Source organism: Leptonychotes weddellii, chromosome 2 (genome assembly GCF_054177405.1).
Source record: "Leptonychotes weddellii isolate Sample4059 chromosome 2, ASM5417740v2, whole genome shotgun sequence".
Taxonomy (NCBI): Eukaryota; Metazoa; Chordata; class Mammalia; order Carnivora; family Phocidae; genus Leptonychotes; species Leptonychotes weddellii.
In genome coordinates, this window is record NC_138370.1 from 33,068,064 (window position 1) to 33,085,098 (window position 17,035).

At 35.5% G+C, this 17,035-nt stretch overlaps 1 protein-coding gene across 4 annotated transcripts in view; it reads left to right on the forward strand.

The window, feature by feature from the left end:
- Positions 1-17,035, forward strand: part of HOOK3 (hook microtubule tethering protein 3) — a 107,943-nt gene that overhangs the window by 52,884 nt on the left and 38,024 nt on the right. For 3 of the 4 annotated variants that reach the window (XM_081809593.1, XM_006735350.3, XM_081809596.1), the window contains exons 10-13: positions 3,120-3,260; positions 4,839-5,040; positions 9,262-9,372; positions 10,063-10,150. In XM_081809593.1, the coding sequence (XP_081665719.1) occupies positions 3,120-3,260; positions 4,839-5,040; positions 9,262-9,372; positions 10,063-10,150 (542 nt within the window). The remainder of the gene's footprint in view (positions 1-3,119; positions 3,261-4,838; positions 5,041-9,261; positions 9,373-10,062; positions 10,151-17,035) is intronic. The other variant, XM_081809604.1, reaches the window with a different exon arrangement.

The window sequence follows — 17,035 nt, forward strand, 5'->3', positions numbered from 1 at the left end:
AAAGAGATAATACTAATAAAGATAATGTGAGAATTTTCATTGGATCCTGGATCAGGGTGAAGAGAGGGAAGTAGAAGATATTTTTACTACAGTTGGAGAAATTTAAATATGGTCTACATATAAGATAATATTATTAAATTAACATTAGTTGTCTTAGATATGATGATGGTATTATGATGGTGTATGAAAGATTGTCCTTCTTGCTGAGGTATTTACTAGGAGTGAAGGGTCATGACCTCTGCAGCTTCCTTTCAAATAGTTCTCCAAAAAATGCATGTTTGTATTTTTTTTTAAGTGAATGAGAGAAAGTATATGAAACAAAATGTTAATAGTGGGTGAATTTAGCAAAGGGTATGCAGGTATTCACTGATCTATCTTTCAAATTGTCTATAGATTTCAGATATTTAAAAATAAAGATTTGGGGCGCCTGGGTGGCTCAGTCGGTTAAGCGACTGCCTTCGGCTCAGGTCATGATCCTGGGGTCCCGGGATCGAGTCCCGCATCGGGCTCCCTGCTCGGCGGGGAGCCTGCTTCTCCCTCTGACCCTCCCCCCTCTCATGTACTCTCTCTCATTCTCACTCTCTCAAATAAATAAATAAAATCTTTAAAAAAATAAAAAAAAAAATAAAGATTTGGTGGGGGGGGCAGTTAAATCCAGTTTTCTAGCCACTGATAACAGCTGGAGCATAAGCATTTGCTTCCACTTTTCCCTCCCTACATCAAAGTCAACAAAAATAATTTAAAAAAAAAGAAAAATACTAACATCTCTTTTATGCGTATTTTAAAAATAATCCTAAATAAAACAATAGCAAATTCAATACAGTACTATATTAAAATAAACTTTATCCCAGGATTGTTAACCTGTCGAATATTATTAAGTCTATTACAATAACTATTAAATATTTTAGTTCCTTCAATCCATAAGTTAAAGGACAAGGAATAGTATAAAATAAGCTTGGTAAAGGGGCGCCTGGGTGGCTCAGATGGTTAAGCGTCTGCCTTTGGCTCAGGTCATGATCCCGGGGTCCTGGGATTGAGCCCCACATCGGGCTCCTTGCTAGGCGGGGAGCCTGCTTCTCCCTCTCCCTCTCCCCCTGCTCATGTTCTCTCTCTCTCTCTATCTCTGTGTCTCAAATGAATAAATAAAATCTTTAAAAAAAAAATAAGCTTGGTATGTGAAATTATTATATGTATGTATGTGTAAAGAACAAGGGGAGGATGAGTGTTAATTTAATATTTGAATTTTTTCTAGACATTCTAAAAATCCTGGCTTTGCCACTTAGTATCTCTGTAACCATGGGCATGCCTCCATTTCATCCACTATAAAATGGTCTAATAATTACCTACTTTCTAGAAATTTTGAGTATTAAATGAGTTAACAAATGTAAAGTACTGAGAATATTGCCTGGCATATACAATTTAGTTATTTTCTAGAAAATGAAAGAGAAATGACCTAAAAATTTTGGAATGACAAAAAACAAATGATCATTATTTATAAATAATAGGCTTGTCCACCTAGAAAATGTTAAGTGAATCAACTGAAAAGTTCTCAGAACCAGTAAACACTTAATGGAGAGAGGGTAACTGTAAGACATTTGCATAGGTCATAAGATTTTCTATCAATAACTAGTTAATATCATCAGGAAAAACTTGGCATTTATAAATATATAAGTATCCAAAGAATAAAAAAATTTAAAAGAAATATGAGGGACTTATGAAAACTCTGTTATACATAAAAATTACTTCAATATGTGGAGAGAGATAACATGTTTACATGTTTTGTTTCCATGCTTTTAATGGAAGATTGTAAGAATGATTATTATATAATTATTATTATATAATTTGAACTTGATTCCAATTTAAATTTTATTTTCAGCTAGAAGTATTGATGAGCAAGAGATTCCCAGATCATTTACACACAAAGTATAATAAGGGAGTACTTGCTGTGTCCAATGTTAAAATGTTCTATTTCTGTACTAATTTTAAAAACTTGATACTGGTGCAGCAAAATACAGACAAACTGGTAACACAAGCAAAGATCCAGAAAGCAACCCAAGTGTATTTAAAAAAAATGTGTAATATAATAGAGGTGGCAATTTTTAATCAATAGGTAAAGGTTAAATTATTTGTTAAATGGTTTGGGGGTGGGTAGTGGGTAGATATTTTGGCAGGAAAAGTTAGATTCCTACATTATATCATATACTAAAATGAATTCCAGGGGAAATTGAGAATTTCATTGTTAAAAATGAAACCATATAAATCCTAACAGAAAATATAAGATAAAAGAAAAAAATTTCTAATCATATACTAAAAGTGGAAACTATAAAGTATAAAATTCAACAGAATTACATAAGAAATAAGAATTTCTGTTAATATTCAATATTTAAATAAAATTAAAAGTAAATAATATTTGTGACATGAGAGACAGTCTTGTAAATCAAAAGGAAGGACTTATGCAAAACAAAATAAGAAGTAGGAATGGTATTATCCATATTTGGAGGGGAAAGATCTACGAATAGCAACCATACTGGAGGATACACTCAAAAATGTTAACAGTATGATCTATTTAGATCAATACATGATTTTTATCTTCTTTGCTTTTCTGTATTTTGTAAATTTTCAACAAGGAACATATGTTAATTTCATAGAAATAAAACTTTAAATGAATTATATGTGCTGTATTTTGAAAAGTATTTCTTGACATCTAATTTTCTGAATAGAGGAGTGGTAATTAGTTGTTAAGTTTCCGCAAGCCGGGCGCCCGGGTGGCTCAGTTGGTTAAGCGACTGCCTTCGGCTCAGGTCATGATCCTGGAGTCCCGGGATCGAGTCCCGCATCGGGCTCCCTGCTCAGCAGGGGGTCTGCTTCTCCCTCTGACCCTTCCCCTCTCATGCTCTCTGTCTCTCATTCTCTCTCTTGCAAATTAAAAAAAAAAAAAAAAGTTTCCACAAGCCTTGGACCAGTGGAATCCGTTTTCCAGACGGTTAAAACTTGGAGGTAGAGCTTATGGTCACAGAAGATTCAAGAGTTTATTCTCATGTTTTTTTACTTCCTTTTATTGTTCAAAGGAGAATTGTTAATAAATAGTACTTTCTTGGTCTATTTTGTTTTGGTTACAGACTAGAAGCAGCCAAAGATGATTATCGTATTCGCTGTGAAGAGTTAGAAAAGGAAATCTCTGAACTTCGGCAACAGAATGATGAACTAACCACTTTGGCAGATGAAGCTCAGTCTCTAAAAGATGAAATAGATGTTCTTAGGTAAACAATCTTCCCATCTTGTTAGAATCTCAGGCCTGTCATCACCCAGAACAGCTCTACCAATGATGTTAACAAACTCTAGGGTCTCTGAACATAGCATGGTGTTTAAGAGGACTTAGACCTTCCGGACTACCTGAGTTCAGATTTCAGTGCTACCATTTATTTAATCTCTGTGTAACCATTTTCTCATCTGTAAAATGGAGATGATGCACATATCTACCTCAGATTTATATGCAGAACTGAGTTTATATTTCTAAACAGTTGGGACAGTATCTGGCAGGTAAGTGCTATATAAATGTTAAATAGAAATTAACCTTCAACCACCGCTTCATACTTGTATAGCTCTGGAGCTTTTCTTATTACGCCTCCTTTTCTTTAATTTCAAGTCCTCTGGTCACTCAGTCTTCCTCTTCCTCGGATGCTGTTACACCCACGAGGCACCATTTCCTTGCTGGACCGTTTTATCTGCACTTTGTTCTCTCACCAAGTGCCTTCACTCCCTGCCGCCTCGTTTTCTGACCATTCCACTTGTATAGCCTATCCTCTGTTGGATCATTCCAGCCATTTTTACTTTTGCTCCTTGAATACCAAGAAGGAGCAGAGAAAATCACATAGTGATATAGTTTTGTCCTGCTACAAATTCATGATCTTTACTCTTCGTTGGGTTGGTTCTTAACTGTGGTCACTATTCTGCTGCTCATCATAGATAGTTCTGTCTCCCATACCTCTCATAGCTAGTACATATTTCCATAACTTCTCACCTGGATGCCCACCCCCCACACCTCTCCATGCCTTAGTCTCAGGAGATGGCATTGTCTCCTACTGCATCAAAGAAAGGGGCCATGAACTATGGGACTCTCCATGTCCTATACTTCCTGCAGCTCCTAACTACCCTGCATTGCCTCCTGTCTTTGCATTTTTGCTTTTAGAATGTAGACTTGTTATTCTTACTCATGTCCAGTACTGATTCCTTTTTCAGTGCTCTGAGTCTCAACACTTCTTGCTTACACAAGGACTGTGTTACATCAGTTATCATTTCTCTTCACATTTGGATCTCCCACCTTAGCATATGTTTGTATGTTTAGGTCTCTTTCCTCTTAGAAAAAAAGACTTACTACTCTCTCCTTCCCTCCAGAACAAATTTTAGATTACAACAAGGTGAAATTTACATGGTCTCCTTAACTCCCTAAAATTTGCCACCTCCTGCCCCCACTACTCCTTGAAAATAGCTGTTCCTGTGGTCATTAATAACATTCTAATTGCCAGATCATTTGGACACTGCTCAATGTATTTTGCTTTTGAGCTACATGTGACTCTGCTGGTTACCCCTCCCTCCCACACACCACCACCACCACCACCACCACTTGCTTTCCTTAAATTATATAACATTCTTCATTACACATTTTGCTGTTATTTTGGTCATTTTTTAGCCTGAATAAAACATTAATCTGGACTCACCTTTGGTCTTATAATTTCAGAATGTGTTCTTTTCTGGCAGTCGCTCTTGGGTTAGCACTTTTAAAACCGCTTTACAACTCTGGATGTGTTTCTGATTTCTGATTTCCCATCTCATTCTAGACATTCTTCTGATAAAGTGTCTAAACTAGAAGGCCAAGTGGAATCATATAAAAAGAAGCTAGAAGATCTTGGTGATTTGAGGCGTCAGGTTAAACTCTTAGAAGAAAAGAATACTATGTATATGCAGAACACTGTCAGTCTAGAGGAAGAGTTAAGAAAAGCCAATGCAGCTCGAAGTCAACTTGAGACATATAAGAGACAGGTAAAAAGAATAGTAACAAAGTTTCTTGGTGATGTTTTCAAGCAAGTTCTCCATTATAACATTGTGGCTTACCAAAAATCCACTTACTTTGTTTTCACAGTATTGTTTTTTACCTATGAAACTTAGGGTTTTTTATTGTTGTTGTTTTTTTTAACTCAGTTTTTAATTTTAATTCCAGTATAGTTAACATTGAAACTTAATTCTTATCCAGAGGTTATTGACTAGTGTCTGTAGCAGATCCTTCTATTTTTTATTTTTAAGTTATTATGTAATACAAAATACACAGAACTAAAAGAATAATACAAGTATCTATGCTTAAAGAATAAAACAGACTCTTCCCCTCCCCATTATAGTTATCACTGTGCTGTTTTGTGGTTTTCATTACCATGCATCTCTTTATTCATTTGGTGCATATATATTAGTTCATATATATATAATGTATAACATTTTTGACATGTTTCAAAACTATATAAATGATATAGTAAAAGGACTCTTCTGTGATTTACTTTGCTCAGTATATTTGGGAAATTTGTTTATGTTGATAGGTATAGCTTTATTCATTTGTACTGCTATATGGTATCCTATTGAGTCACTATACCACAATTTATCCATTTTCCCATCAAAGGACATACAGGATGTTTTAACTTTTTTTTTTTTTTAATTATAAATGCCACTATGCATATTATTGAACATGTCCTCTTCATGTGTGTGTAAGTTTTTTAGCTATAAGGAATTTCTTCCTTAGGGTGTCTTCATTTAATTAAATATTACTAAATTGTTCTTCAGAGTGATTGTATTACTATAATAGCAGTTTTAATGAATTCCTGTTGTTCCACATCACCAACACATAGTATTATCATACTTGAAATTTTGCCAATTGGATGAATATGAAATAGTGTCTTCTCATGATTATACTTTGCATTACCCTAATTACAAATATATTTACTGATTACAGTTCTTTTGTGAATGGCCCATTTTAAATCTTTTATTCATTTTTAAAATTGTATTATTTCTTTTTCTTACTGATTTCTGGAAGTTCTTTATGTTCTTGCTATTAATCTTTTGTCAATTACACTTGCAGCATTTATTTTCTGCCAATCTGTAACCTCTTTACTTTTTTTGAGGTTAATTTTAAGATAACTTTAAATATCTTTTTATGATTTGTGCCTTTTAGGTCTTAGATCATTTCCTACACAAGGGTGTAAGCCAATCTCTATTTTCTTAACAAAGATTTAAAGTTTGTTTTGCACAATTAGGTCTCTTATCCACATGGAATAAGTTTTTGTGTAGGATGCTAGGTTAAGGATCCATTTGATACTTTATTGTCTATGTAGGCAACCATTCAACCTAGTGGCGTTTATTTAATAGTCTCTTCCACAAGGACCTGCAATTTCTGTCTTACCACATACCTAAAGTTTCCATCTTAAATGTAAGTTTATTTCTTGGCATACTCTTCTGTTTCATTGGTTTATTTGTCTACTCTTACACCAGTACCCCACTTATTATTACCTATAGATTTTTAGTCATTTCATATTTGATAACACAGATAACACACACCTTGTTCTTTTTCAAAACTGTCTATTAGACCTTTTCCTTTGCTTTATACCCAAAACCTTTGGGTTTGGAATTACATTGACGCTGTTGATTAATTTGAAGAGAACTGACATCTTTATGACAATGAATGTTCCTATTGATGAATACATCTTTCCATTTATTTAGGTCTTCAGTGTCTTTCAGTGAAGTTTTATAATTTTCTTCTAAATGTCATGTACATGTTTTGTTATATTTACTCTTAGGTACCTTATTCGGATTTTCGGATTTTGTAACTGCAATTAGCAAAAGAAAGGATACCATTTTCAGTTTGTTGCTCATTTAAATGATTGAAATTGATTTTTATGTTCATTTTACAACCATGCCAGATTCTCGTATTACTTCTAATAATGTCTGTAGGGTCTCTCATCAGAAGTCATATACAAATCAGTTTTTTTTCTTTCTTTCTACTCCATACCCTTTTTTTCCTTCTTAATCAGCATGTTTGACGTGTAATACAACTCTGAATAGAAATAATTATAGTAGGCAACCATTTCTTGTCGATTTTATACAGAATGCTTTAAATGTTTTACCCGTATATTATTAGCACATTTTACTCAGGTTGTCTGTCTTTAGATGCTGAATTTAATCAACTCCTTTTCCTACACCATGGAGAGATTCCTGTACCGCTCCTCCTTTCTATTAATGTGATGAATTATATTAACGGATTGTTGATGCTTAAACCATCCTTGCATTCCTGAGTTAAATCTCATAGAGTCACTGAGGATTTGTTGTTTTTACATTGTTAGATTTGCTTTGTTCATTTTACTTGGAATCTTTTTCCGCTCTGATTCAGTTGAAGTTCTCTATCTCATACTTTCCTGATCTGATTTTGGCATCAAAACTATATACTAGCTTAAAATCAGTTGAAGAAGTTTTAATAGAACAGCTCTGTACACCATGAATGACTGGCAAGTTTTTTTGCTGGATACATTTCTTCCCAACATTTTATTATGATATTTTCAGTACACAATAAAGTTGAAAGAATTAGTGAACTTGAATGTGTACTGAAAATTACCCAAAATAAAAGTACCTTAGAGAAACTATATGTGAAATTTAAAAATATTAAAATGAGATGACTTAATTAGAGTTACAGAAGAGAGAACAGCAAGAATTACAGAAAGACATTATTTGAAGAAAAGAATGACTGAATAGGGGCACCTGGATGACTCAGTAGGTTAGGTGTCTACCTTCAGCTCTGGTCATGAGCCCAGGGTCCTGGGATCAAGTCCCACATCTGGCTCCCTGCTCAGCGGGGATCCTGCTTCTCCCTCTGCCTCCTTGTGCTCTCTCTCTGTGTCAAATAAATAAAATCTTAAAAAAAAAAAAAAAAGAATGCCTGAACAATTTTAGAACTAATGAAGGACATCAGAGATAGTATTAACAATGAATTACAAAAAAAAAAAAAAAAGAATTTCAAAATAAATAAGGAATCTACAACTAGAAATATTGCAGTACAATTCTGTAATACATGAATTCTAGCTATTTTGATCTGTGGCTTACTATACTTTGTTTTTCAATGATAGTATTTTTCTTTCCGCAAGTTCTCTTTGAGTATTCTTTCAAACCTGCCCGATCATCTTCCTTTCATAATTTAGGTTTCTGCCTTTATTTTCTTTATGTATTTCATAATTTAGATTTCTGTCTTTATTTTCTTTATGCATTAAACCTCTCATTTTATAACTGATAATTCCAATCAAATCTTTATAGGTCTTATTCTACTGTTTTGTTGTTGTTGGTACTGTTAATGTTTTTCTAACTGGTGTTCATAGTAGCTTCTTTATGGCCTTTGCTCTTTGATTTGGCTCATCTTTCTCTTTGGGAATGCTTGGGGGTTTGGGTTGATATTGTGTTCCTCCAGACAACATATGTTTTGTTTAGGCCAGATATTTCACAGCACTACCAACCAAGACTAAATTAATTGCTTGAGTTAGGATTTGCTAGATAAGGCATGTGGTAAAAAATACCAACAAATCTACATATTAGCAAGCCATAGTTAGAATCAAAATTTCAAGTTACACTTCATTAGACCCAGAGTACTCACTGTAAGACAGGCAATCTTCCTTACTGCTTTTTCCAGCTAATGGATTTTTTCCTAACCTACCTGTTTACTGACTCAGCACCTTTTAAAGCCCAAGGTGGTTTAACAACCACATCTTCCTTTAAATTCAAAGCTCTAGGTTCCTGGTATTAACAGTTGGGGGATGCCTCATGGTACCCCATAGCTTCCATACAAACTTCTCACTGCAGTTTTCACCCCTGAGGGTTTCCCTTACTTTCTTGTAAGCTTAGCTGTGCAATTGGACTTTTTCCCCTCGTGTTTCTTTGGCTTTGTGCTGAAAGAGTTTCAGACTCCTTTGTCATCTGTATAACAGGAAATGGAAGCTGTCCTGTAGGTTCTTTTGTAATTTTGTACATTGCTATTCTGGATGATCTGGTTTTAGAACCCAAAATGTCTGGGTAGATGTTTGTTACTAGTTCTCTCTGTTGGGGTAGGCTGCTATATCCTACACTTTTTTTTTTTTTTTTTAGTATTTTGGGGGGAGGGAGTTTTCATACCTTTGCAGAAGAAAATAGTGAAAATTTTTAATGTTTCAAATTATACAAATTAATGGTACCTTTCTGAATCAGGTAGTAGAACTACAAAATAGATTATCTGAAGAATCGAAGAAAGCAGATAAATTAGATTTTGAATATAAGCGGCTAAAAGAAAAAGTTGACAGTCTTCAAAAAGAAAAGGATGTGAGTATAATAAGGCATTTTGGTTTTGAGCACTGCTAAAATTAAGATAATGATATTTAATTCCTTCTATTTATAAATTTTTTAATTAGAGATCCTGTTTTTTAAATTAGAGAAGATTTACATTTGTGTTTCAGAAATAAATCTAAAATAAAAGATTAAAAGAATAATTTTATTTCCACTAATTTCTTTTGTATATCTTTATCTTTTCTACCACTGTTGCTTCTTATACATTGTTTTGCTCATTACTTTCTATAAATTTGTGTAGCTTTTTTGTTTTCTTTAGAATTAATACAGAGGACACAGTTCTTTTTGTTGTTCAGCATATTTTGAATCTTTTAAAAATGTTTTACTTTGTAATGGTTTATGAATATTTCAAGTCTTTGCTGTTTGATTTTTTTTTATGTCTAATGAAAGGAATGTTATTTGTATAATGTACTTACGTTAAGGACAGAGTAGACACTTATGTTTAACTGTGAATAACATTGCCTTGCACATACTAGATATTGAATATTGTTGAATGGGAAAAAGTTGTAATATTTTCCTTTTATTATGATCTTTCTGTGGAAGATGAAAAGGTGAAACATGCCCATTTTCACTGCTATTCATCATTCTCCTAGTAAGGCGAAGACCACTGATGAATAAATTCATAAAACTTGAAGCTAACTTTTCTTCTTTTTAATGTCCCTCCAGAGGTTAAGAACAGAAAGGGATTCTCTGAAGGAAACCATTGAAGAGCTTCGTTGTGTACAGGCTCAAGAAGGACAGCTCACAACTCAAGGTAAAAACATTTCAGTAACCAAGATTATTTATTTCTTATGATAACAGTAGGAATTTTAGCTTCAGGGGTACCTGGGTAGCTCAGTCAGTTGAGTGGCCAACTCTTGATTTTGGCTCAGGTCATGATCTCAGGGTCCTGGGATCAAGCCCCATGTTGGGCTCCATGCTCAGCAGGGAGTCTGCTTGAGGATTCTCTCTCTGCCCCTCCCCCCCACTTGCACACTCTCTCTCTCAAATAAATACATACTTTTTTTTTTTTTAATTTTAGATTCATTTTAAAGTGCTTGCAACAATGGATGAAAATGAAAGATTAGTGAACAGGCTGTGAAGTTGATATAAATTCTAAACTATTAGCCAGATTTTATGGTAAACAGGCTATAGTAATGAGACCAGATTTACTTGCCTATTATTTTAATTTAAATATTTGAATTTTATCAGGTCAAAAGCATAAACATTTGTTAAATCATTTGTGTTAATAATAAACCTGGAAAGTTTTATTCTGGAAAGTTTCTTATGACCTCTTTAAAAGTCAGACTTTCTAAGTCAGTGATTTTTTTTTTTTTTCCACCTGAGATATGGGGTGGATATCAATCCATTACAGGACTTCTGTCCAAAGTAGAACTCTGCTATTCTCATAGGAAAGGAGCAGCACTTAGCTCAGGGTTAGTCCCTACCACTTTTGTCATCATGCTGGCAGATTTGGAGCCCAAACAGTGACTTGTACAGCTTCACAGTTGTTCGCTCCCCTCTAGTAACAAGCCCTTGGCTTTTCAGTTACCCAAAACTGGAATTCTTCCTTTCCTCTGACTATACCTTCCTTTTTCTCTTCATTCCTTCTACAGATTACATTGCACCTTTAACCCCCTCTCTGTTGTTTCTCTTGGTAAGCTGGACAGCTCTTTTCTGGCCTCGTTTTCTAGCTTACACAGCCTGTCTAGCAGCCATTTTAACTATGTTTTCATCACCACCATCTTTCCTTATGCTGAAAGCTTGTCAAACCCTAATTCAGATAGCCTAAAGTTTTTTTCTCTATTCCAAATTAACCAGGACCAGCTAAAGACAATTATTTTCTCTTTTTTCTTTTTTTTATTAAGGTGTAATTGACATATAACATTATGTTAGTTTCAGGTGTACAACCTAATGATTTGATATTTGTATATATTGTGAAATGATCACCACACTAAGTCTAATTCATCCATCAACATACACAGTTACAAAATTTGTTTCTCTTGTGATGAGAACTTTTAAGATCTACTCTCAGCAACTTTCAGATATGCAGTACAGTACTATTAACTATAGTCACCATGCTGTACATTATAGCCTTGTGACTTATTTATATTGTATCTGGAAGTTTATATCTTTCGAACCCCTTCACCCATTTTGCCAACCCTCCACATCCCACCTCCGGCAACCACCAGTCAGTTCTCTATCTATGAGCTTGGTTTTTTGGTGGTGTTTTTTGTTTTGTTTTCTTTAGATTCCACTTAGAATTGAGATCGCACAGTATTTGTCTTTCTATATCTGAGTTATTTCACTTAGCATAATGCTCTCTCAAGGTTCATAATATCACAAATGGCAAGATTTCATTCTTTTTATGACTGAATAATATTTATATATACACACACACACCCCCCCCACAATTTGTTTATCCATTTATCAATTGATGGAAATGTAGGTTGTTTCCATGTCTTAACTGTTGTAAATAGTGAGGGCACAGATACCTCCTCAAGTTAGTATTTTCATTTCCTATGGATAAATTCCCAGAAGAGGAATTGCTGGATCATATGGTATTTCTATTTTTAATTCTTTAAGGATCCTACATACTGTTTCCCACAGTAGCTACACCAAATTACATTCTCTCCAACAGTGCACAAGGGTTCCCTTTTCTCCACATCCTCACAACTTGTTATCTCTTGTCCTTTGGATAATAGCTGTTCTAACAGGTGTGAGGTGACCTCTCATTGTGGTTTTGATATGCATCTTCCTGATAGTGACGTTGAGGATCTTTTCATGTGTCTGTTGGCCATCTGTTTGTCTTCTTTGTAAAAAATGCCTATTGAGGTCCTCTGCCCATTTCTTAATTGTTGTTTTTGCAGTTGAGTTGTATGAGTTGTTTTTGATATTAACCCCTTATTAGACACATGGTTTGCAAATATTTTCTTCCATTTAGTACATTGCCTTTTCATCTTGTTCATAGTTTTCTTTGCTGTGCGGAGGCTCTTTAGTTTATAGTAGTCAGTAATAGATTTTTGCTTTTGAGAAAATTATGTATGTTTTCACACACACATACGCACACACAACTATTTCTGAATGTAATTGGACCCTTATTGCTGCTTGGTAATCCTTTCATGTATCTCTAATCAACTGTATGAGTTTTCCCAAAATTTAGGAATCAGCCTAAGCCTTAATTCTTTAACTCTGAGCTCCTATATCCTCAAGAGAGACCATCCTATGTAAACTTACACATTTGTTTCTTTGCTACCTATAAACCCATATGTTTTAACCTTATTTACATATATGTTGTTGACCTAGCCATTTTGCTCTAAAAATTTATCCTAATGAATTAAACATCATTTATAATAATGAAATTTAGAAACAGTCTAGAAGTTAGCAGTCTCATTCAACTGTATCCTATAGAGCCATTAAAAAGAATGAAGTATATTTTGTATGCCTGACATGGAGTGTTGTGTATATCATTATGTTTAAAAAGTTGGTGACATTGTGATAAACACTGTTAGCAAGCTAAGAATAGAAGGAAACTTCCGCAAGCTAATAAAGGACAGCTATGAAAAACCTATAGCTAACCTCGTACTTAATGATGAATATTAAATGCTTTTCCCCTAAGATCAGAAACAAGGCAAGGATGATCACTCTTTTTTTTTTCTATTTTGTTATTATTTACTAAACTCCAGTATAGTTAACATACAGTGTTATATTAGTTTCAAGTGTACAATATAGTGATTCAGTAATTCTATACATCACTTAGTGCTCATCAAGATAAGTGTACTTCTTAATCCCCATCACCTATTTCATCCATCCCCCCCACCCACCTTCCCTCTGATAATTGTCTGTTCTCTATAGTTAAGTGAGAGTCTGTTTTTAGGTTTGTCTCTTCCTTTTTTTTTTTTTTCTTAGAGTGGGAGCAGGGAGGGACCAAGGGAGAGGGAGAGAGAGAATCTTAGCATTATACTCTGTAGCTGCATCCGTGTTGTTGCAAATGGCAAGATCTTGTTCTTTTTTATGGCCAAATACTATTCCATATATACCACCTCTTCTTTATCCATTTACCTATCATTGGACACTTGGGTTGCTTCCATAATTTGGCTATTGTAAATAATGCTGCCATAAACATAGGGGTGCATATAAGGGTGTTCACTCTTGACACTTCTATTCGTCATAGTATCAGAGGTTCTAGGCAATGCAGTCAGGCAAGAAAAAGAAATAAAAGGCATTCAGATTGGAAAGGAGGATGTAAAAAAATCATAGAACTAGTAAGTAAGTTCAGCAAAGTCTCAAGATACAAGATCAGTATATAAATACCAACTATATTTCTGTGACTACTAGTAAATAATCTGAAAATGAAATTACAATAGTATCGTACAGAATAAAATGCTCAGGAGTAGGTTTAACAAAGAAGTGTAAGCTTGAACACTAAAAACTATAAATCACTGCCAAGATAAAGATCTAGATATATGGGGACTCATGGGTGGCTCAGTCGGTTAAGTGCCTACCTTCGGCTCAGGTCATGATCCCCAAGGTCCCAGGATCAAGTCCCACATCAGGCTCCCTGCTCAGCTGGGAGCCTGCTTCTCCCTCTGCGTGCCGCTCCCTCTGCTTGTGCTCTCTCTCCCTCTCTCTGACAAATAAAATTTAAAAAAAAAAAATCTAGATATATGGAGAGACAGTCCATGTTCAGGTATCAGAAGATTCACTCTAGTTAAGATTGCAGTTCTCTTTATTGATTTAAAGATTTGATGCAATTCCAATCAGATTCTAAGCAGACTTCTTTGGTAGAAATTGACACGCTGATCCAACAATTTATATGAAAATACAGAGGAGCTAGTATAACAACAACAACAAAAAATCGTGGAACGGGGAGCCTGGGTGGCTCAGTTGGTTAAGCGACTGCCTTCGGCTCAGGTCATGATCCTAGAGTCCTGGGATCGAGTCCCGCATCGGGCTCCCTGCTCGGCAGGGAGTCTGCTTCTCCCTCTGACCCTCCTCCCTCTCATGCTCTCTGTCTTTCATTCTCTCTGTCTCAAATAAATAAATAAAATCTTTAAAAAAATAATATCGTGGAACGGACTACATTCTGATTTCAAAACTTACTATAAAGCTACTATAATTAAAAAGCATGAAATTGACAAAAAGATAGACATGGAGATCAATAGAATGTACCACATTAATAGAATGAAGGAAAAAAAACCATCTGATCATTTCAGTTGATGCAGAAAAGGCATTTGATAAAATCTAACACCCTTTCATCATAAAACACACACACATACAAAACACCTCAATAAATTAGGAAGAGAACTAGAAAAGATATTTCCATAACATGATAAAGGCCATATATGACAAACCCACAGTGCACATCATACTCAGTGATGAAAGATTGAAAGCTTTTCCTCTAAGATCAGAAGCAAGACAATACCAACTGCCACCACTTCTATACTTCTATTCAACATAGCACAGATGTTCTAGCCAGAGCAATTAGAGCAAAATTTTTTAAAAATCTAAATTGGAAAAGAAGAACTAAAACTATCGCTGCAGATGACATCATCAAAATCAAAAAAACACCTCTTAGAACTAATAAAATGAATTCAGCAAAGTTGCAAGATGCAATTCAGTTATATTAGTGCAAAAATAAATTATATATGTGTATGCTAATAATGAACAGTACAAAAAGGAAATTAAGAAAATTTTATTTACAATAGGATCAAAAAGAATAAAATATTTAGGAATAAATTTAACCAAGGAGGCAAAGACTTGCACCCTAAAAACTACAAAAGTATTGAGATAACAATACTATCAAAAGCAATCTACAGATTCAGTACAACCCTTATTAAAATATTATTGGCATTTTTTGCAGAAACAGAAAAACCCATCCTAAAATTCATAGGGAATGTCAATGAACCCTGAATAGCCAGAACAGTCTTGAAAAAGAAAAAAGTTGGAGAACTCACCCTAATGATTTCAAAACTTAATAAAAAAGTAGTAATCAAAGCAGTGGGTATAGGCATAAGGACAGACATACAGACTAATGAAATAGAATAAAGAGCCCAGAAATAAACCCTCCTATATATATGGTCAGTTGATTTTCAACAACGGTGTCAAGACCATTCAGTGGGGGAACTGAAAGTCTTTTTAACATACTCCATGGGAAAAACTGGATATCCACATCCAAAAGCATGAAGTTGTACCCCTATACCATATTAAAAAAATGAAATCAAAATGGATAAAAGACCTAAATATAAGAGTTAAACCTATAAAACTTTTAGGTGAAAACGGGGAAATTATCATACTTTGGATCTGATTTCTTGGAATTGATATCAAAAGCACAGGAAATAAATGAAAAAATTGTACTTCATCAACTTTTGTGCATCAAAGAACAGTATTGATAGTGAAAAGGCAACCCATAAAATGGGGAGAAAATATTTGTAAATCATATATTCGGTAAGTGATTGATATCCAGAATACATAAAGAACTTATACAACTCAACAACAGCAAAAAACAACTAAGCTCACAAGTGGGTAAGGGACTTGAATAGATATTTCTCCGAAGAAGATATACAAATGGCAAAAAAGCACATGAAAAGATGTTCAGTATCAAAGTCATTAGAGAAATGCAGATCAAAACCACAATGAGATGGTTCACATCCATTTGGAATGGATTATTACCAGAAAAAGAGAAAGGAAAGTAATTCTTGGGAGGCATATGGAGAAATTGGAACGCTCATGCATTGCTGGTAGGAATGTAAAATGGGGAGCCACTGGTGGAAGAGTTCGGGGGTTCTTCAAAAAGTTAAAAATAAAATCACCACATGATCCAGCAATTTCATTCCAAAGTAAATATCCAAAAGCATTCAAAGCAAGGACTCAAGGAGAAACTGGTTTACCAACGTTCGTAGCAGCATTATTCACAGTAGCCAAAAGATGGAAACAGCCTAAATGTTCCTTAGCAGATGAATGGGTCAAGAAAATGTACATGTAAGGGGCGGAGCAAGATGGCGGAGGAGTAGGAGACCTGGATTTCGTCTCCTCTCAGGAATTCAGCTGGATAGGGATCAAACCATTCTGAACACCTACAAACTCAACAGGAGATCGAAGAAAAGAAGAGCAACAACTCATCAGAGAAGCGACCACTTTCTGGAAGGTAGGACGTGCAGAGAAGTGAATCCGAGGCGATACTCGGGAGGACAGACAGCGGGGGAGGGGCCTCCGTCGGCCGCTTCTGGCAAGTGATAGAGCCGGGGAGCACAAAATCGGAACTTTTAAAAGTCTGCTCCGCTGAGGGACGTCACTCTGGTGGCTAAGCGGGGGGTGGAACCCTCCGGGACAGTGTGGTCTAGGACCCTCGGGGTCACAGAAAGACCGGGGGTGTCTTAGTGCGGCAGAGCTCCCAGGTATCGGAGCAGGGAAGCCAGCTGCAGAGACAGAGCCGAGGCACGGGCTCTCAGGTCAGGGTTGCCATAAATTGTGATCCGCTGCACAGTTGGGCCCCTGCTCCTCCAGCAGGGACCCAACAAGCGGCAGATCCCGGGAGACTCACCTTCCTCTCCCGGGAGGAGCCGCGCGGGAGTGCACCGCAGGGATCTGCTGAGTTTGGAGACTCCACCTGGGGTCGGGTGCCAGAGAGAGAAACGCGCGGTCACAGGCCGGGTGAGCA